At 38.6% G+C, this 23,492-nt stretch overlaps 2 protein-coding genes across 7 annotated transcripts in view; one reads left to right on the forward strand and one right to left on the reverse strand.

Moving 5' to 3' along the window:
- The window catches only part of LOC131429764 (amyloid-beta-like protein), a 317,342-nt gene that overhangs the window by 65,389 nt on the left and 228,461 nt on the right, over window positions 1-23,492 (forward strand). For all 6 annotated transcript variants that reach the window (XM_058594093.1, XM_058594095.1, XM_058594094.1 and 3 more), the window contains one exon: window positions 5,402-5,572. In XM_058594093.1, coding sequence (XP_058450076.1) covers window positions 5,402-5,572 — 171 coding nt within the window. The remainder of the gene's footprint in view (window positions 1-5,401; window positions 5,573-23,492) is intronic.
- Window positions 5,587-6,805, reverse strand: LOC131429765 (leucine-rich repeat-containing protein 57). Its single transcript, XM_058594100.1, has one exon. It carries the CDS (start codon window positions 6,569-6,571, stop codon window positions 5,615-5,617), a length of 957 nt encoding a protein of 318 aa, XP_058450083.1. The 5' UTR covers window positions 6,572-6,805; the 3' UTR covers window positions 5,587-5,614.

Consider the following 23,492-nt stretch of genomic DNA (forward strand, 5'->3'; position numbering starts at 1 on the left):
AGACTCTGTTCCGGAACAGAAGATCACCCGCGCCGCGACACCAAATACAAACGAATCACCGTTTTCGATGGTAGAGCTTTCACTTGCACTTTTGTCATGTAACAATAAAGCCCCGGGATTAGACAGAATAAAATTCAACTTGTTGAAAAATCTGCCTGACCCCGCCAAAAGGCGCTTGCTGAATTTATTCAACAAGTTCCTCACGGGTAATATTGTCCCACACGACTGGAGACAAGTCAGAGTTATCGCCATTCAAAAACCAGGGAAACCAGCCTCCGATCACAATTCGTATCGGCCGATTGCTATGCTTTCCTGTATCCGGAAATTGTTCGAAAAAATGATTCTGTTTCGTCTAGACAATTGGGTCGAAACTAATGGTTTACTTTCAGATACACAATTTGGTTTCCGCAGGGGCAAAGGAACGAACGATTGTCTTGCGTTGCTCTCAACAGAAGTTCAAATGGCATTTGCTCGTAAAGAACAAATGGCGTCAGTTTTCCTAGACATTAAGGGGGCTTTTGACTCAGTTTCTATAAATATCCTATCTGAGAAGTTGCATCAGCATGGTCTTTCGCCAGTTTTGAACAACTTTTTACATAATCTATTGTCTGAGAAACACATGTACTTTGCGCATGGTGATTTGTCGACAATACGATTCAGCTACATGGGTCTTCCTCAGGGCTCATGCTTAAGCCCCCTTTTATACAATTTTTACGTAAGTAATATCGATGAATGTATCAACACATCTTGCACGCTAAGACAACTTGCCGACGACAGCGTTGTGTCTATTATAGGACCCAAAGCTGCCGATCTCCAAGGACCATTACAAAATACTCTCGACAACTTATCATCATGGGCTCTTCAAATGGGTATCGAGTTCTCTACGGAGAAAACTGAGCTGGTTGTATTTTCGAGGAAGCGAGAACCAGCACAATTACTCATTTCATCAAGCTGAAAAGAATTCAGTATCGTTGTTTGCGTATTGCCTTGGGTTGCATGCAATCGACTCATACGATGAGCCTCGAAGTGCTGGCGGGCGTTCTTCCACTGAAAAACCGGTTCTGGGATCTCTCATATCGTTTGCTCATTCGATGCGACATTTTGAATCCTCTGGTGATTGAAAACTTCGAAAGGTTAGTTGAGCTTAACTCTCAAACCCGTTTTATGTCCTTGTATTTTGATTACATGGCTCAGAATATTAATCCTTCTTCGTTTGTTTCCAACCGTGCTCATTTGTTGGATACTTCTGATTCTACTGTGTTTTTCGACACATCCATGAGAGAAGAGATTCGTGGAATTCCGGATCACGTGCGCCCTCAAGTGGCCCCAAATATTTTTTATAATAAATTTAGAACAGTCAACTGTGAAAAGATGTTTTACACTGACGGATCAAACATCAACGAGTCCACAGGCTTCGGCATCTTCAATCAGAATATCACCGCTTCGTACAAACTCAGTGATCCGGCTTCAGTTTACGTCGCAGAATTAGCTGCTATTCAGTACACCCTCGAGATCATTGAAACGTTGCCCAAAGACCATTACTTCATTGTCACGGACAGTCTAAGTTCAATAGAAGCTCTCCGGGCAATGAAGCCAGGAAAGTATCCCCCATATTTCCTGGGGAAAATACGGGAACATTTGAGAACTTTATCTGAACGGTCTTATTTAATATCGTTAGTCTAGGGTCCCTTCGCATTGTTCCATTCCGGGCAATGAAAAGGCAGACTTACTGGCTAAAGTGGGCGCATTGGAAACTGATATTTATGAAAGACCAATCTGCTTCAATGAATTTTTCAGTATTTCTCGTCAGAAAACTCTCGAAAGTTGGCAAACTTCATGGACGAATGACGAACTGGGACGATGGCTACACTCCATTATCCCTAAGGTATCGACGAAACCTTGGTTCAAGGGGATGAACATGAGTCGTGATTTCATTCGCGTTATGTCACGGCTCATGTCAAATCACTATACATTCAACGCACATCTCCGGCGTATCGGGATCGTGGAGAACGGGCTCTGCACCTGTGGCGACGGTTATCAGGACATCGAGCATGTCGTGTGGTCGTGCGTAGAGTATCGTGACGCCAGGTCGAAGCTACTGGAATCCCTCAGGGCCCGAGGTAGACCGCCTGAGGTGCCGGTTCGGGATGTGTTGGCGAGTCGGGATAGTTCATATATGCTTCTCATATACCAGTACCTTAAACACATTGATATACAAGTGTAATGTGTTATTCCTCGCTCAGAAAATATAATCTCCACCTACAGGTTCGACACTAACATCCGCCCGATTCTCTCGATCCCCGTCCCTGTTCACCATCTTCATTGGAATTAACAAGATCTTTTTTTTTTGTCACTAACTTTTTCGTTCCCCTTTCCCTGTTTTTTCACCATCTCGATGGCAACTAATTAGATCTCTGTCGTTTTCAAACATTTTGTTCCCACACCCCTTTTTTACCCCGTTTCTCACAATATTTACTTCTTTTTTTCATTCTCTTCCGTAACATCACCATCACCGGAAGACCGCTCCAGTCAATGACCAGCATGCGGGCCACCCGCCGGGCCTTCGTAGCCTGGGGGTGTTTCCCGCGGACCCTCACGGACCGAAGAATGCGGCCAACATAGAAAATTACCATCGCCATCTGGAATCATCTCATCCTAAATTCAATTCACCGGCCACTACCGATCACCAGATACTATATTACATAATGATACTACTCTAGTTTTAAGTTAGACGATAATTAATATTAGTAAATACCCTTGGCATCTTAGAGCTTAAGCAGTGTGCCTTAATATTATATTATATTATTGAATAAAAAAAAACATTTTATCTGGATCCAACTTCCGGTTCCGGAACTAAAACGTGGTAAGTGGAAAATTATCAATTTCATTGTCAAAAACAGGTACAAATCCCATAAAACTGTCTGATAAATTCTTCCAGTTTACAGAGATTGTTAGTTTGTGGACAAAAAAACTTAATTCGACACTACTGGTCCTCTCTTTTCCTGTTCCGGAAGCACCGAAAGTGGTGAAGAAAAACTCAAAATGAAACTCAACACGATTTCTCTGCGATAATTGAACCGATGTTCACTAATCTTGATTTGAATTAAAGCTCATACTATCTTTAAAGCTACTGTAAAATTTCATCCGGATCTGACCTCTGGTTCCGCAGTTACAGGGCGATGAGTGTCAACGTTTTCAAACCGCCATATAGAATGACAATATATACAACACCGGTGCGTGGGGGTACGGTGGAATTACTAAACTTTCCTATTTCTATTCAATGAACAGTTGTATTTGCGAATTCTACAGTAATATTTATGATGTTATGAATAATATGAGAAGGCATCATTACACCACTAGGTGGATTAAAAGAGGTTTTTTAACAGTTAAAACAATTTGCAGGCAGTTGCAAAACTTTAAGTTTTTGATAAAAAAAGTTATTTTGAATACTTGAATAGCTTTTATCATAGAATTAATAGTTTTCGAGATATAAAATTCAAAAATTCGCGTCTAAATATTTTGAAAACTTTTAAATCTAGGAGATAGGTCGCCATGAAAATTTTTATTGTTTTTGTTCCGTAGACTTACATTTCCGTTTTCAAAAGACCAATCAAATTGAAAACAAATCTTTCTAGTTCAAGGTTTTATGACCACATCTTCCAGGGCGATCGGTATAAATTAAGTGAGTTTGTTTTGCAATCAGTAAACACAATCTACAAATAAGAGTAGTTACAAGACAAATTTTGGGCTTAGATTTTCTGAGACACATTATAGGTTATGTGATTTCGACGAAATCATTCGATTGGTATATCGCATAACATAAAATTGAATTTACCATGCTGACACCGACAGCTGTGCCTATTCATTCAAAATTTTCAGTACTGATGGATTTTAAATCAATCCATATAATTAATCCGCTTAATTTTGTGTGCTGCTTCGTCTACTTTCGAATATGATTCATTGTTGGTTGTAAATAAATCAAGAGTGTTACGGCGGTGTTCCATGAACTGCTCTCACAACAAAAAAATTAAAACGATGTGCGTTGTGCTGTAATTTGAATTCAAGAAAAAAATCCAACCGTTGAATTGTTTTTTTTAACGCTACTTTAATGCGGTGAAAACATACCCAATGAAATTGGAACTCACAGTTTTACTCCTGACGTAATTGAAAAAAAAAAAACTTTTTTTTAAAATCAAATTAGAGACTCTACATCTTTCTTAAATTCGAATGTGATGACTGTTCTTTCAAAATTTTAGAAGCAAATCTATAGACGATTAGTTCTAGCTGTCATATTCCACAAAAAAGCTAGGAGACAAATGGTATTGTTTTTGAAAAATTCAACAAAAAAAAAGGAGCTAAACGAGTTTGTATTTGTTTCCACATGAATTATCATTATGAATTGAAGGTACACGTATTTTAATTTGTAAAATTTTGATTAACATAAAATTATAATACCATCCAGAGACTGTTAATTATTTTATATAGGATGTGAATATTTTTTTTATTAGAGTAATCAGAGGAACACCGTGCCAATGTCGGCATGCATACTCTCGGAGCATAATGGTACATATTTCACTTGCAATCAACTGATTGTGTTCTTCCATGACCGATGATCGATAAGGTGTCAGGTGTAATTTGTTTTCAACGTCACTCCAACAAAGTTTTACTCTAGCGTGAAGTTAAATTACCTTGCATACGCTCTCAGTGGAGTTTCTGTTCGTGGCAGAATAATTTCAATATCGATATTCATTTCAAAATAATCTCGATTGTATTCAAGTACATAATTAGCCATAAGCTTCTCTGACAACTTCCAAATGCCAGGTTTTTATCACCAATTTCGAGTGTTGTTTTGACCTTACTCTCTAGAGTTCGACCTTCAGATAATGAAATAGAGCGAAACTAGCGAATCGCCTACAGGAAACACTTCCAACAGGCTTTGTTTCCCAGTGATGAAATATTAATTCGGTTACGTCTAATTTCCATCAGAATGTGCCACCACTATTCTCCGTCTTTGTAGGTTGGCACGTTTTGGGCTGGATTGTAAAAATAGGCACAGTCGTAAATTGACTATGGTTTCAGTAACAATTGATACCCCTGTTTATTAGGAAGCAAATTATGCTAATCAGGGATTGCTAATAGGATTGGCGAAGATTGAAATCAATTGACATAGCGTAGAGCTTGACGAGGAAACGTGAAATTGCCTCACAGGCAAACCGAATCGAGACCGGCACGGTTGATAACTTCACGAGAGTCGACCGTTCCATAAAATTATTACCAAGTTAAGTAAAGCACCCGGATGCTTCCGGGCAATCGCTCCGAAAGGAAATGCATGTCCCCCCAAAGTGAAATAAAACATTGAGTATTGAACAACGCTGACAGATTTATTTACTCTTTCTTACAGGCTGCCTCACCGCGATGGGAACCTCAGATATCGGTTCTGTGTGAAGCAGGACAGACATATCACCCGCAGTATCTCTCCGAGGAGGGTAGATGGGCGACAGATCTGAGCATCAAAGTGCCCGGTTCGGCATGCCTGCGGGACAAAATGGACCTACTGGATTACTGTAAAAAGGTGAGTAAGCCTTGCATCACATCCATCGTATAGTCGGGTTTATCACATGGGACAGCAGTATTTCGCCAATTTCGGCAGATCGAACTCGTACGGTTCCATGTCCGTATCATCACCGCTGGTATCGGGGGAATTTAGTTCACTGTTCGGCAAGCTGTGTTCCCATTCCTCTTGTACCGTTTCGTCCGTCAGGTCAAGCTGCAACCGCAGTCTTTTATCATGTATATTTCCGAAATTTTCGTAATGACCAACATCGACTGGATTCCCACCCAACTCTAGCGTATTGATGAAATTGGCATTTTCAAGTGCCGCTTCCGAGACAGCCATGATTGAATTGTTGGCGAGGGAACAGAACTTTAAGTGCCGTAGCGGAAAAAGTTCGATCGGAAACTGAACGAAATCGTTCCCTTTCATGTTGAGATGGGTCAAGTTTCGAAGCAATTCAAACGACTCCGGCATCACACTGATGCGGTTTCCCTCCAGCGAAAGCCACTTCAACCGCCGTAGCCTACCGAAGGAACTCGGCAGTGCGACCAGCTGGTTATTCCGGGCGCCAAAAGTTTTCAACCTCCGCATCGAGCCGAACGACGAGGGCAGTTGACTCAGCAGCATGTCATTACACCAGAGCGTGGTTATGTTTTTCAATTTCCCTATCGCTTCCGGTAAACATTCTATCGGATTGTCACTTAGGTTGAGAAATTCGACAAACTTGAGATCGCACAGCTCTTCGGGGAACTTCGTCAGTCGATTGTTGTTGAGAGTTAGATAACGGAGAAACTTTAAGTGGCTGAGTACGGTGACCGATTCGGATTGTAGAAAATTACCCTCCAGTGATAGTTTGGAAAGAAATGTAACTTTTTTCAGCTCAAAAGGGAGTTTGTGAAGCTTTAGATGTGACAGGTCAATCTTGTTTTCATCCTGCCGAATGCATTGTTCTGTTAGATAGGACGCGTACTGAAAAAGAATGTGGTTCTCTATTGACGATAATAATTTTGTTGACATTTTACGAAAACTAAAACTTGACACGAGTGTCGGAAAACTAGATGGAATCAGAATAAATACCCATTTATGAGTACCACAAATACCCGTTTTCTACACAGCTCCCCTATGAAATTTGTCGACCCGTATCGGTCCGATCATCGGCCCGATTATCGGACCGATTGAGCACGATATGGGGCCGATCGTAGCGCTTCGATCGGCCCGTCATCGGACAATTCTGCACCATTTGCATCAACCGCGTCGTCCTAAGAAATCTTTATTTTTACATTATGTATCGCTAGAGAAACAGAGCGAAGGAATATCAAACAAGGCATTTTCAAGCCGACGTCTTCCCGATAAGGTGTGGTATAGTGTTAAACATTCTTTTGTTTCGACCATAGAGGCTTTAACCTTAAGGTCATTCGCCTCTTAGGGCCAGAAAAACTCTGGCCCTATGCTCGGAGTTGAAAATCCAACCCCGATATATCCCATCCTCTGCGTATAAGACATCCGCTCTCTGCTTTGGTATTTTCATCACTCTTTTGTTCTATCGATACACTATGTAAGCTTGAAACGCAGTCAAAAGCTTTCTTGCACGATGCGTCCGATGCTCGGATTTACTGGGTCGACTAATGCCGTTTTTCATTGAAAAAACACTGGTGGCGTGGATTGCTCTGATTTTGCTCTTTCGAGCAGAAATGCAACATTCTGACGGTGTTTCATTGCCATTTCTGCTCGAAAGTGCAAAACCAGAGCAATTCACGCCACCAGTGTTTTTCAATGAAAAACGGCATAAAATTCGAGCTGTCAAAAGTAGGCTATTGGGTTTAAAAATTCTTAAGTTATTTTAGGAAGCGATAGAAAAAAACCTGTTTTGATCCATCTAGTGGTGTAAGGAAGCCTTTCTCATATTTTTTTTATATTCCCGAAAAGAAATGTTTCAGCTATCAACTTACAATGTTTGCAAGAGAGAAGAATTCAACATACCGATTTGAATTTTACAGATGACTTAATCCCTCATACGAAATAGTTCATATAGACCTAATTTGTCAAAAGACGGTAAATTTTATTCGTAATAACTTAATATTAGATTAACATGGATTTTTAAGGTTTCGAGTTTAACTTGCATTTTGCTAAAAGGTGCGACTGCATGCATTTAAATGCACCTTTTACCAGCCAAGCAGATGTTTGCTTCTGTGGTTCAGTCGATTAAAAGACGCACTTTGTGATCTAATGATTCTCGGTACAAGTCGCGCGGCGGTCAGTATTATTATTTTTCATTTCAATGAATTTTACATCTAGTATAGAAACACGGTCTTTAACATAAAATTCTCCCACATATCCACTAAAATTTTAGAATTTAATGTCAGATCTTGACCAAGTTCAATAGCGTTCTGAGCTCATTTCATTTATATTTATATTCATTTTAGAGATCTTATCAATAATACAGAATGCAAACAATCATATCCAATCTTTCCGTCTATAAAATCAGCCGATTATAACCTCTAAATATAGTATGACATATTATAAATAAGAATGTTATTCTTAATACTATCTACCTATTTTAATAAATAATAATATGTATAGTGAGATTATTTATAACTAAACAAGTAGTCTTACTCATAAGAAATATTCTTTTACTATCTTTAGCTGTTGAATTACGTTGAGATCAGATATAAATAACATCGAAGCGGCATACAATACATTTCTCCAATACGACGGCAAACCAAACTGTAACCTGAATGGAGAACTTAATAATTATGTTTTGTTTTTAATGAACTACAAAATACAAACCAATTCGCATACCGTCGATACCGTTTAGTTGACCAAATATCTTAGGCACACGGGAAGGCGTGAGATAGGAACTTGTGAGCTGTTAGTTTTTGTTATCAATATAATCATTTGTATCCAATGCATATATGCGAATATTATTGACTGTTTTCGATAATATTACTACAAAACTGGGTGTTGATATTTGATATACATCGCGAAGCATAAGATTCCAATACATGCCTTTTCAACTAAATTTCAATTTATTGGAATTTTTCATTCTTTTTGCCATCCCGATCAACAAGGGAGAACAAAATTGTATTTGGGATTGTTTCATTTTTTCTATCTAAATTAGTCATAATCTTGGCCTCGTTAATAGTTAAAATAACAAAATTTATAATTTAATTTAACCTAGGTGATAACAAAATTGTTGCAAACCTTGATATGTAAATATCAATATTATATCTAAATTTATTACAAATTTAGTACGACTTTTAAGCTGTTATTACCCATTTTTTTGGGGGGAAAGGTTTTACCGTGCAAATCTAAAAATAGATTTTGCGAAGAAAGATGAAATTGCATACCTTTAGGCGATTGATTTGCCATAAAAAAGTCATGCACAGTTAAGCGACTGGTTCCGAACCGGGAAGTTTTAAGTTGCCAACATACGCTACGATTGCATCGGGGCATGAGAACCAACTGAGGTTAGAAGGATATATTGGCATCATATAATAACTAGTTTAAGTCCATATTGATACAAAAATGAACTATTGCTCTTCACCTCTTCCGTCGTTTCCTTCCAACCGGCATATGAATGACAAATGGGCTATTTTATAACTATAAGCAAGCTTTTTTGGTACTGAAGAAAAGTTGTAAATGAACGGAAAGGACTAAATTCTGTGAAACAAAACTACCTTATAGAATCTGAGAAAATTAACTAAAGAATGATAGTTTTTCAGTTTTTTCTTCTTTGTACCAAGGGGGCCGACTTTCAAATAACATTCGAATCAGTTCGCTCGTTAGTTCAAGTAGTGAATTGTCTGTACGTGTATGTGTGTCGATTGGCGGGTATATTTGATTAAAATGCGGTTGCTTCAAACTCTACATTGCAAATATCGAATCCCAGCTCATGATTCCAGTTTGGAAGTAATCAAAATACTACGAAATGAGACTATCATAAATTTATCATATATGGATAGATTAAACTTTTTAAATCGAAGGTATTATGGTGCAATAAATCGTTTTTGTCTGATTCATGAATTTAGAAATGTTCATGCAATGATATAGATGACAACGGGCAAAATGCGATATCTGCAATTTGTAGATCTTATTAATTGATGACCTAACCAAATCATTTCGATTTACTGATTTTGAATCAAAAAATTGTGAAAGTGATTCGATATTACTTTAGTTTGCTTTAGGCCATGATGATATCATCAGCGCCACCAGTGAACATTTTTACATGTAATATTAACAACGTTTTTTATTTAGAACTACGTAAAAAATCAGCAGATCAACATAGTATAAAGTACAGCAAGAACTAAAGATAAATCGATAAGAATTCTTTTTAGGATTTTTTTTCTCTATTTCCAGTAAATCCGGGGTCCGGTAAAACTAAAATCGCAACTAAAAGACCTATAAATCGAAGAAGTATAGAGCTGAGTTTAGATTTTGGTTTTGAGCCCAGTTTAGATTATGTTTTTCGTTTATTGCAGCGTCACTTTCGAAATTTTTAACACTTAACACACATTTTTTTTTGGAAACAAAAATCGGTCACCGATAAAATTGAAAAATTCAAGCATTCATTTGACTTCAAGCTTGTGAAACTCATATTTGAGAAAACATTGCAGAATTCAATGAACTGAATCGAATGCTATATCACTTTTTCCAATATTTATTAGTCGAGTTTTGAAGCTTTTGCTTTACCTTTCTTTGTTCGTAAGAGAAAAAGCGCAAAATCATCTTGAAAAATATTTATTTTCAATTTAGAATTACTATTTGAACAAAAGTTTTACGTGATTTATGTAGGAATTACTACGTTCTTAAATTTAAATTTCTTTAGCCCGTCATTTCGAAATTAAATATCAAATTATTTTTTTCTAAATCAACTTCAGGTATGTGAAATTGGAAAAAAATGTTTGTTACTGCTCTTCATTGAAGCATAGCATTTGTCCGGTTGAAAGTCAAAAATATGATCAAAAAAAGTGTTTGAACTCTTGTTTTCTCAATTCTCTAGTATAGTTTTACCTGAAATATAGCGGCCCTTAAAATAATATCTGGACTTGCTATAATCTTAATAAAATCTTAATGTTTGCTTTTGATTTGGAATCATATTTATAACATAATGAGATATAAATATTAATTTCATATATTATTTTGATAGAATCCTGTTATACTCTGTTGATCGGGATACCACCGTTTAGTTTTATTCAACTGCAGCATCGATGACGCAGAACCGCGGGATCAATCGAACACCGTCAACAGACATTTGGCGTTTTGGTTTCTTTAACACGATAGGAAACATGTGCTTATGTGTTCTTGGTGCCAATGAATTCGATTGTATTTTGAAAACGTTGTAAGTTTTCGTTTTCTTTTCATTCTACCGTACATACTATACGAAATTAAACAAAGCACGCTGTGTGCTTCGTCCGCAAAGACGGTTGTATTTTCTTCTTCCGTACCATCACGTACCGATGCGTACAGGTTTTGCACCATTTTGTCATTCATGTCGGCACTATAATTGCGGAATCGGACGTCGGATCTGGATGAGAACTGCGCAGTTTCTTTTTGGATAATGAGAGCTTTAATTTGAATCAAGATCTGTGAAAATCAGTTTAACCGACGACACGACCTGCCACTCGCCTATCAGAACTGTATCGTAAATTTAAGCACCCCTCAGTAACTCGTAATGTCAAAACGAGTTCACATAATTTTTTTCTGAAACTGGCAACTTGGACCGATAAATTGTTATTTTTCGAATAATAGTTACCATAACCTTAGTTACTTATAAGATATAATAATAAATATCAATAAAACGAGCCGAAGTGTGAAATATACATAGGAATCAATTCTGAAATAAAACTACATGTATAAAGTCGTAGATTCGTGAAATTCGGTAAACCAATGTCCGAAAAATCTTACTCCAGTTGAAAGATTATGTTTTGGGATCTTTAAGGACTTTTTTAATTAGAGTTTTTGAGTAATACGATAGAAGAAAAATTCATTAACCAAAGAATATTATGCATTTAATGTTGTAGATATTTATTTCAAGAACATGTCATACTTCCTAGTACGGTTTTGGGTGAATGTAATGTAAAAACAACAAATGACATTTGACAGTTAGCTAACAGCTAGTAAAATGAAACTATTCTTATAATCATGATTACGTCGGATGAAAATAAAACGTATGAAATTGATGAAAACAGTTTTGCATTCTCCGCTTTCTTAAAGGGAGGGTAGGGTATAACACTTTTGAAAAAAAAACAAAAAACTTTAAACGTGTTTTTCTCGAAAGCAGGTTTTGAAAGTCCGTGTCCATCGTCATTCAAAAACTACTGAACCATTTTTTTTTTCAAATTTTACACACACTTCCTACATATAAAAAACCAGACCCCAACGTTTTCGTTGTTTGTTACTTTGGGAAGGTTTTACAGCTACAAAATGGCAGATTTTTTCGTGAAAAATCGTAGTTTTCACTTTGAACAACCACCAAAAATTCATTCAGTAAAAACCATTCAAGCGAAGAGGTTGTGTTTCGATTGTACTGGCTCGTGAGTTAACGGCTGATACCGAGACAATTCTAAGCTTCAGGTAGTTAAACTGCCCATAGCAAACGTAATATTCGGGGCGTTTCCCGACTGGAAAGCTAGCAACGAAGGCCATCCCGTTCATACGCACAGAGGTGTAGAAACACAGAGGTGCGAGAGCATAGAAGTGACGAGTCACAGAGGTGCCATCGCATAAAGGTGCGAAGACGAAGGGGTGCAAAGGCACAAAGGTGCTAAAGCAACCCAGTGCTGATCTACCAGGTACCAGAATTTGTACGCTGCGTAGGATCAAAAGAGACGGCATATATTGCGAGGTGCTACACTGCAAGCATCGCATTTGATCGCCACCAAGAGCAAAAGCACTGTACCTGGGGTCAGGTACAGGCAGCACAGCAAGTGCAGTGGTGTTCACAACGACGGCAGAGCAACTGAGATAGCAGTAAACGACAGAAGACTGCCAATTGGAAACAGCAGAAGACTGCCAATTGGAAATCGTTGGAAGAGCTTCACGTCGTTCTTCACGATAAAGGAACAGAGACATCAGCTACAAGGTAGATTTAATTTAATTTATTTTTTATTTCTTATATCTGAAATTTTACTAAACATAAGTTTTTATTTTGGTATTATTAATTTACAAAAAAATTTAATGTAATGGATGATCTTATGGAAGATCATCCGAATCCGATTCCGGATACTAGTAAGAGTTTAAATACTCCGAGGGCTAAACATTATCCACAGGGTACCACTGGGCCATGGATAGTCTATCTTCGAAAAAAAGAAAAGATTTTAAATTTGATGCAAATTACCAAGGATTTGACATCACATTTCTCTGAAGTTAAAGAAATATGTAAAGTTAATAGAGATAAAATTCGAGTTGTTGTCAATGACTTGAAACAGGCGAACGAAATTGTAACCTGTAAATTATTTTCTGTTGAATATCGAGTTTACATTCCATCGAAGGAGGTGGAAATTGACGGTGTTGTGACTGAAGCAAGTCTGACGGCCGATGATTTACTTAAAAATGGAGTTGGTCGTTTTAAAAACTCCATGCTTGAGGGAGTTAAGATACTCGAGTGCAAGCAATTGTACTCAGCATCTATTGTCGATGGAAAAAAGTCGTATCGTCCCTCAGATTCGTTTCGTGTAACATTTGCCGGATCTGCGTTGCCTAGCCATGTCTATATCGATAAAATTCGTCTTCCTGTTCGGCTTTTCGTACCGCATGTTATGAATTGCACGAACTGTAAAAAATTCGGGCATACAGCTACTTACTGTAGTAATAAGTCCAAATGTATCAAGTGTCAAGGGCCTCATAAGGATAATCTTTGCGATAAAAATGTTGAAAAATGTGTTTATTGTGGGGAGAGACCTCATGATGATCTTTCAGTATGCGCTGCATTTAAGTTGCGTAAAGACAAAATGAAGCTTTCTTTAAAAGCACGGTCAAAGCGCACATATGCAGAAATGCTTAAAACGGTCATACATGTCTCCCCCTTGGAAACCGAAAACGGTTTTTCAAATCTTATGGAGCCAGAGGAATCTGACTCCGACGGAAATAGTGAAGATACCTCGTTTGTCACTCCTCAAGGGTCTGTTAAGAGGAGATTAACAAACCACAAAATACCTAAAAAGACACCTAAAATTACATCTTCAAAAAAAGATCCCCGTGTTAAAGCTAAAAAGCCAAATTTAAAACCAAAAACTGTGCCTCTTGGTTTGTCAAATTCACAAACCAATCCAGAAACTAGCTCAAGGAAAGACAATAATCCAGTGGGCTCCGTTTCACATTCACCAACAGGATTACTTAAGTTTTCGGAAATTGTAGAATGGATTTTCGCAGCATTCAATATTTCTGAACCTCTAAAGACTATCATAACGGCATTCCTTCCAATAGCTAGAACTTTTTTGAAACAGTTATCAGCTCAATGGCCAGTTCTTTCAGGTTTTGTATCATTTGATGGATAATTTATCATCCGCCGCAAATGATTCAATCACTGTCCTGCAGTGGAATTGTCGAAGCATCATGCCAAAACTTGATTCATTTAAAGTTTTGTTGCATAGTCAAAAATGTGATGTATTTACTTTGTGCGAAACATGGTTTACATCAAACATAGCCTTAAGTTTTAATGACTTTAACATTATACGTCTCGATAGAGACTCTCCGTATGGTGGAGTGCTTTTAGGAATTAAGAAATGTTATTCCTTTTATAGATTAAATATTCCTTCGACTTCTAGTATAGAAGTTGTTGCTTGTCAAATAAACATTAAAGGAAAGGACATTTGCATTGCTTCAGTATATATTCCTCCAAGAGCTCAAGTTGGACAACGACAGCTTAATGAAATTGTCGAAGCCCTTCCTGCTCCACGTTTGATTTTAGGAGATTTCAATTCGCACGGAATGATGTGGGGTTCCGTTTACAATGATAGCAGATCATCCTTAATATATAATATTTGCGACAATTTTAGCATGACGGTACTAAATATGGGTAGCATGACACGGATCCCAAGACCTCCTGCACGTCCAAGTGCATTAGATTTATCTCTTTGCTCGACTTCAATTCGACTAGATTGCACCTGGAAAGTATTTCCTGATTTACACGGTAGCGATCATTTACCAATCATCATCTCAATTAGCAGTAACAAAGGCATTGCTAATTCAGTTAATATTCCATATGATTTGACAAAAAATATTGACTGGATTAAATACCAAAGTAATATTTCAAGTGCCTTAACTTCAATGGAAGAGCTCCCCCCACTTGAAGAATATGACTTCCTCGTTTGTTCGATTCTGGAGGCCGCAGAACAAGCCCAAACCAAACGATTTCTTGGTCCATCGTCTAACAGAAGGCCTCCAAACCCTTGGTGGGACAAAGAGTGCTCAGATGCTAAGCACGCGAAACAAAATGCCTTCAAGACGTTTTTAAAACGAGGAGGAGGAACTCCTCAGAATTTTGAAAAATTCTTGACTTTAGAAACCAAGTACAAGAGCATACTTCGGGCCAAGAAATGTAGCTATTGGAGACATTTTGTCGAAGGTTTGTCAAGAGAAACCTCAATGAGCACTCTTTGGAATACGGCCAGACGAATGAGGAATCGTAACGTAGGAAATGAGAGTGAGGAATACTCGAACCGATGGATATTTGATTTTGCGAGGAAAGTTTGTCCAGATTCTGTTCCTACGCATAGCATTATTAGGGAACCTTTTTCAAATAATGGTTCCATTGATAGCCCCTTTTCTATGATGGAATTTTCCATAGCACTCATGTCTTGTAACAATAACGCTCCTGGGTTGGACAGAATTAAATTCAACTTGGTGAAGAATCTGCCCGACCTCGCAAAAAGACGTTTGTTGGAATTGTTCAACAAGCTTCTTGAGCAAAATATTGTTCCACCTGACTGGAGGCAAGTGAAAGTTATCGCCATTCAAAAGCCGGGGAAACCAGCTTCCAATCACAACTCATATAGACCCATCGCGATGTTGTCCTGCATCAGAAAATTGTTCGAAAAAATTATTCTACGACGTCTCGACACTTGGGTCGAGACGAACGGTTTGTTGTCAGATACTCAGTTTGGCTTCCGTAGAAATAAAGGGACGAATGATTGCCTTGCATTACTTTCGTCTGACATCCAAATTGCCTTCGCTCAAAAGCAACAAATGGCATCTGTATTTTTAGACATTAAAGGAGCATTTGATTCAGTTTCCATTGATGTTCTTTCAGACAAGCTTCACCAACATGGACTCCCAGCGGTTATAAATAATTATTTGCACAACCTTTTGTCAGAGAAACGCATGCATTTTTCACATGGCGATTTGGTAACATTCAGAATTAGCTACATGGGTCTACCGCAAGGCTCTTGCCTCAGTCCGCTCCTCTATAATTTTTACGTGAATGACATTGACAGCTGTCTAGTATCCCCATGTACACTAAGACAATTGGCAGATGATGGCGTAGTTTCAGTTACTGGACCCAAAGCTATTGATCTGCATAAACCATTGCAAGATACCTTAGATAACTTGTCCGATTGGGCTGTTCATCTTGGTATCGAATTCTCTGCGGAGAAAACAGAGTTAGTCGTCTTTTCAAGAAAGCATGATCCCGCGCAGCTTCAGCTCCATATGATGGGAAGAATGATCCAACAGGTTTTGACTTTCAAATACCTCGGGGTGTGGTTTGATTCCAAATGCACGTGGGGAGGACACATTAGGTTTCTGATAACAAAATGCCAACAAAGAGTAAATTTTCTTCGAACAATAACCGGATCTTGGTGGGGTGCTCATCCGGAAGATCTAATAAAATTGTATCAGACAACGATACTTTCATTCAGTAAAAACCATTCAAGCGAAGAGGTTGTGTTTCGATTGTACTGGCTCGTGAGTTAACGGCTGATACCGAGACAATTCTAAGCTTCAGGTAGTTAAACTGCCCATAGCAAACGTAATATTCGGGGCGTTTCCCGACTGGAAAGCTAGCAACGAAGGCCATCCCGTTCATACGCACAGAGGTGTAGAAACACAGAGGTGCGAGAGCATAGAAGTGACGAGTCACAGAGGTGCCATCGCATAAAGGTGCGAAGACGAAGGGGTGCAAAGGCACAAAGGTGCTAAAGCAACCCAGTGCTGATCTACCAGGTACCAGAATTTGTACGCTGCGTAGGATCAAAAGAGACGGCATATATCGCGAGGTGCTACACTGCAAGCATCGCATTTGATCGCCACCAAGAGCAAAAGCACTGTACCTGGGGTCAGGTACAGGCAGCACAGCAAGTGCAGTGGTGTTCACAACGACGGCAGAGCAACTGAGATAGCAGTAAACGACAGAAGACTGCCAATTGGAAACAGCAGAAGACTGCCAATTGGAAATCGTTGGAAGAGCTTCACGTCGTTCTTCACGATAAAGGAACAGAGACATCAGCTACAAGGTAGATTTAATTTAATTTATTTTTTATTTCTTATATCTGAAATTTTACTAAACATAAGTTTTTATTTTGGTATTATTAATTTACAAAAAAATTTAATGTAATGGATGATCTTATGGAAGATCATCCGAATCCGATTCCGGATACTAGTAAGAGTTTAAATACTCCGAGGGCTAAACATTATCCACAGGGTACCACTGGGCCATGGATAGTCTATCTTCGAAAAAAAGAAAAGATTTTAAATTTGATGCAAATTACCAAGGACTTGACATCACATTTCTCTGAAGTTAAAGAAATATGTAAAGTTAATAGAGATAAAATTCGAGTTGTTGTCAATGACTTGAAACAGGCGAACGAAATTGTAACCTGTAAATTATTTTCTGTTGAATATCGAGTTTACATTCCATCGAAGGAGGTGGAAATTGACGGTGTCGTGACTGAAGCAAGTCTGACGGCCGATGATTTACTTAAAAATGGAGTTGGTCGTTTTAAAAACTCCATGCTTGAGGGAGTTAAGATACTCGAGTGCAAGCAATTGTACTCAGCATCTATTGTCGATGGAAAAAAGTCGTATCGTCCCTCAGATTCGTTTCGTGTAACATTTGCCGGATCTGCGTTGCCTAGCCATGTCTATATCGATAAAATTCGTCTTCCTGTTCGGCTTTTCGTACCGCATGTTATGAATTGCACGAACTGTAAAAAATTCGGGCATACAGCTACTTACTGTAGTAATAAGTCCAAATGTATCAAATGTCAAGGGCCTCATAAGGATAATCTTTGCGATAAAAATGTTGAAAAATGTGTTTATTGTGGGGAGAGACCTCATGATGATCTTTCAGTATGCGCTGCATTTAAGTTGCGTAAAGACAAAATGAAGCTTTCTTTAAAAGCACGGTCTAAGCGCACATATGCAGAAATGCTTAAAACGGTCATACATGTCTCCCCCTTGGAAACCGAAAACGGTTTTTCAAATCTTATGGAGCCAGAGGAATCTGACTCCGACGGAAATAGTGAAGATACCTCGTTTGTCACTCCTCAAGGGTCTGTTAAGAGGAGATTAACAAACCACAAAATACCTAAAAAGACACCTAAAATTACATCTTCAAAAAAAGATCCCCGTGTTAAAGCTAAAAAGCCAAATTTAAAACCAAAAACTGTGCCTCCTGGTTTGTCAAATTCACAAACCAATCCAGAAACTAGCTCAAGGAAAGACAATAATCCAGTGGGCTCCGTTTCACATTCACCAACAGGATTACTTAAGTTTTCGGAAATTGTAGAATGGATTTTCGCAGCATTCAATATTTCTGAACCTCTAAAGACTATCATAACGGCATTCCTTCCAATAGCTAGAACTTTTTTGAAACAGTTATCAGCTCAATGGCCAGTTCCTTCAGGTTTTGTATCATTTGATGGATAATTTATCATCCGCCGCAAATGATTCAATCACTGTCCTGCAGTGGAATTGTCGAAGCATCATGCCAAAACTTGATTCATTTAAAGTTTTGTTGCATAGTCAAAAATGTGATGTATTTACTTTGTGCGAAACATGGCTTACATCAAACATAGCCTTAAGTTTTAATGACTTTAACATTATACGTCTCGATAGAGACTCTCCGTATGGTGGAGTGCTTTTAGGAATTAAGAAATGTTATTCCTTTTATAGATTAAATATTCCTTCGACTTCTAGTATAGAAGTTGTTGCTTGTCAAATAAACATTAAAGGAAAGGACATTTGCATTGCTTCAGTATATATTCCTCCAAGAGCTCAAGTTGGACAACGACAGCTTAATGAAATTGTCGAAGCCCTTCCTGCTCCACGTTTGATTTTAGGAGATTTCAATTCGCACGGAATGATGTGGGGTTCCGTTTACAATGATAGCAGATCATCCTTAATATATAATATTTGCGACAATTTTAGCATGACGGTACTAAATATGGGTAGCATGACACGGATCCCAAGACCTCCTGCACGTCCAAGTGCATTAGATTTATCTCTTTGCTCGACTTCAATTCGACTAGATTGCACCTGGAAAGTATTTCCTGATTTACACGGTAGCGATCATTTACCAATCATCATCTCAATTAGCAGTAACAAAGGCATTGCTAATTCAGTTAATATTCCATATGATTTGACAAAAAATATTGACTGGATTAAATACCAAAGTAATATTTCAAGTGCCTTAACTTCAATGGAAGAGCTCCCCCCACTTGAAGAATATGACTTCCTCGTTTGTTCGATTCTGGAGGCCGCAGAACAAGCCCAAACCAAACGATTTCTTGGCCCATCGTCTAACAGAAGGCCTCCAAACCCTTGGTGGGACAAAGAGTGCTCAGATGCTAAGCACGCGAAACAAAATGCCTTCAAGACGTTTTTAAAACGAGGAGGAGGAACTCCTCAGAATTTTGAAAAATTCTTGACTTTAGAAACCAAGTACAAGAGCATACTTCGGGCCAAGAAATGTAGCTATTGGAGACATTTTGTCGAAGGTTTGTCAAGAGAAACCTCAATGAGCACTCTTTGGAATACGGCCAGACGAATGAGGAATCGTAACGTAGGAAATGAGAGTGAGGAATACTCGAACCGATGGATATTTGATTTTGCGAGGAAAGTTTGTCCAGATTCTGTTCCTACGCATAGCATTATTAGGGAATCTTTTTCAAATAATGGTTCCATTGATAGCCCCTTTTCTATGATGGAATTTTCCATAGCACTCATGTCTTGTAACAATAACGCTCCTGGGTTGGACAGAATTAAATTCAACTTGGTGAAGAATCTGCCCGACCTCGCAAAAAGACGTTTGTTGGAATTGTTCAACAAGCTTCTTGAGCAAAATATTGTTCCACCTGACTGGAGGCAAGTGAAAGTTATCGCCATTCAAAAGCCGGGGAAACCAGCTTCCAATCACAACTCATATAGACCCATCGCGATGTTGTCCTGCATCAGAAAATTGTTCGAAAAAATTATTCTACGACGTCTCGACACTTGGGTCGAGACGAACGGTTTGTTGTCAGATACTCAGTTTGGCTTCCGTAGAAATAAAGGGACGAATGATTGCCTTGCATTACTTTCGTCTGACATCCAAATTGCCTTCGCTCAAAAGCAACAAATGGCATCTGTATTTTTAGACATTAAAGGAGCATTTGATTCAGTTTCCATTGATGTTCTTTCAGACAAGCTTCACCAACATGGACTCCCAGCGGTTATAAATAATTATTTGCACAACCTTTTGTCAGAGAAACGCATGCATTTTTCACATGGCGATTTGGTAACATTCAGAATTAGCTACATGGGTCTACCGCAAGGCTCTTGCCTCAGTCCGCTCCTCTATAATTTTTACGTAAATGACATTGACAGCTGTCTAGTATCCCCATGTACACTAAGACAATTGGCAGATGATGGCGTAGTTTCAGTTACTGGACCCAAAGCTATTGATCTGCATAAACCATTGCAAGATACCTTAGATAACTTGTCCGATTGGGCTGTTCATCTTGGTATCGAATTCTCTGCGGAGAAAACAGAGTTAGTCGTCTTTTCAAGAAAGCATGATCCCGCGCAGCTTCAGCTCCATATGATGGGAAGAATGATCCAACAGGTTTTGACTTTCAAATACCTCGGGGTGTGGTTTGATTCCAAATGCACGTGGGGAGGACACATTAGGTTTCTGATAACAAAATGCCAACAAAGAGTAAATTTTCTTCGAACAATAACCGGATCTTGGTGGGGTGCTCATCCGGAAGATCTAATAAAATTGTATCAGACAACGATACTTTCAGTGATGGAATATGGATGCGTTTGCTTTCGTTCCGCTGCAAACTCTCATATTATCAAATTAGAGCGAATTCAATATCGTTGTTTGCGAATTGCTTTAGGCTGCATGCATTCGACACATACAATGAGTCTTGAAGTTCTGGCGGGAGTTCTTCCATTGAAGGATCGTTTTTGGGAGCTTTCGTCGCGACTGCTAATAAGATGCGAGGTACTGAATCCCCTAGTTATTAATAACTTCGAAAGGCTAGTTGAGCTTCAATCTCAAACAAGATTCATGACTGTATATTTTAACCATATGTCACAGGAAATCAACCCTTCAAGATATATTCCTATCCGTGTCAGCCTCCTAAATGTCCCTGACTCAACTTTATTTTTCGACACATCCATGCAGCGCGAAGTGCGTGGAATTCCGGAACACCTACGCTCGTTGGAAATCCCAAAAATATTTACAAGTAAGTTCAGGCATATCGACTCTGAGAAAATGTTTTACACGGACGGATCGCGAATTGAAGAAGCGACAGGGTTTGGTATGTTCAACAATAATGTTTCGGTCTCCTTTAGGCTTCAAGAACCTGCATCTGTTTATATAGCAGAGTTAGCAGCAGTTCATTATAGTTTGAGTATAATCGTCACATTATCTCCAAACCATTATTTTCTTTTCACAGATAGTCTGAGTGCAATTGAAGCCATTCGCTCAAAGGCTGCTGGCAAAAATGAACCTTTTTTCTTGGGCAAAATAAAACAGTGCCTGAACGTCATATTGAATAATAATTATCAAATCACAATAGTTTGGGTTCCGGCTCATTGCTCCATTCCAGGCAATGAAAGAGCCGATATTTTAGCCAAACGTGGTGCTATTGAGGGTGAAATTTATGAGAGACCAATTGCTTTCAATGAATTCTATAGCGCGTCTCGCCAAAGGACACTTGCCAGCTGGCAAGCTTCTTGGGATAAAGATGATCTGGGTCGGTGGATGCACTCAATTATTCCTAAAATATCGACAAAGGCATGGTTCAGGGGACTGGATGTGAGTAGAGATTTCATTCGTGTGATGTCCAGACTCATGTCCAATCACTACACGTTAGATGCACATCTCCTTCGAATTGGACTTTCCGAGACTAATCATTGTGCTTGTGGCGAAGGTTACCGCGATATTGACCATGTTGTTTGGACATGCGTGGAGTATCGTGATGTCAGATCTCAACTAATAAATTCCTTGCGTACCCAAGGTAGACTATCCAATGTCCCAGTTCGCGACATTCTTGCTTGTCGTGACGTTCCTTACATGAAACTTCTTTATTATTTCATTAAGTCCATTGGAGTTCCAATTTAAATTTTATTTTATGTTAGATTGTTTTCTCTTCCATGAGCTCAACCAATAGCCAGCTATCTTATATTAAATAAAAGTGATGAACTGATACAAACAAACCTGAAATAGTTATAAGATCATGTACAAAATAAATGTATTTCATTTAATGTAATTTATAATAGCAACTCGCTTGATAAAAACAGTGTTTAGATTAACTAATGAATACCAACATACTAATAGGATATTCGAAATGTATTAGGTTTAAAGTACTATGTATTGTAGATGCCACGGCGAAGAAAAACTTATGTATATTGCCTATGAAATAAACGTATTTATGAAAAAAAAAAAAAAACGATACTTTCAGTGATGGAATATGGATGCGTTTGCTTTCGTTCCGCTGCAAACTCTCATATTATCAAATTAGAGCGAATTCAATATCGTTGTTTGCGAATTGCTTTAGGCTGCATGCATTCGACACATACAATGAGTCTTGAAGTTCTGGCGGGAGTTCTTCCATTGAAGGATCGTTTTTGGGAGCTTTCGTCGCGACTGCTAATAAGATGCGAGGTACTGAATCCCCTAGTTATTAATAACTTCGAAAGGCTAGTTGAGCTTCAATCTCAAACAAGATTCATGACTGTATATTTTAACCATATGTCACAGGAAATCAACCCTTCAAGATATATTCCTATCCGTGTCAGCCTCCTAAATGTCCCTGACTCAACTTTATTTTTCGACACATCCATGCAGCGCGAAGTGCGTGGAATTCCGGAACACCTACGCTCGTTGGAAATCCCAAAAATATTTACAAGTAAGTTCAGGCATATCGACTCTGAGAAAATGTTTTACACGGACGGATCGCGAATTGAAGAAGCGACAGGGTTTGGTATGTTCAACAATAATGTTTCGGTCTCCTTTAGGCTTCAAGAACCTGCATCTGTTTATATAGCAGAGTTAGCAGCAGTTCATTATAGTTTGAGTATAATCGTCACATTATCTCCAAACCATTATTTTCTTTTCACAGATAGTCTGAGTGCAATTGAAGCCATTCGCTCAAAGGCTGCTGGCAAAAATGAACCTTTTTTCTTGGGCAAAATAAAACAGTGCCTGAACGTCATATTGAATAATAATTATCAAATCACAATAGTTTGGGTTCCGGCTCATTGCTCCATTCCAGGCAATGAAAGAGCCGATATTTTAGCCAAACGTGGTGCTATTGAGGGTGAAATTTATGAGAGACCAATTGCTTTCAATGAATTCTATAGCGCGTCTCGTCAAAGAACACTTGCCAGCTGGCAAGCTTCTTGGGATAAAGATGATCTGGGTCGGTGGATGCACTCAATTATTCCTAAAATATCGACAAAGGCATGGTTCAGGGGACTGGATGTGAGTAGAGATTTCATTCGTGTGATG

The sequence above is a fragment of the Malaya genurostris genome, chromosome 2, assembly GCF_030247185.1.
Source record: "Malaya genurostris strain Urasoe2022 chromosome 2, Malgen_1.1, whole genome shotgun sequence".
Lineage (NCBI taxonomy): Eukaryota > Metazoa > Arthropoda > Insecta > Diptera > Culicidae > Malaya > Malaya genurostris.

Bases quoted from the DNA above. Each gene is read 5' to 3' on its own strand.
- LOC131429765 (XM_058594100.1), bottom strand. From the start codon at position 6,571: ATGTCAACAAAATTATTATCGTCAATAGAGAACCACATTCTTTTTCAG.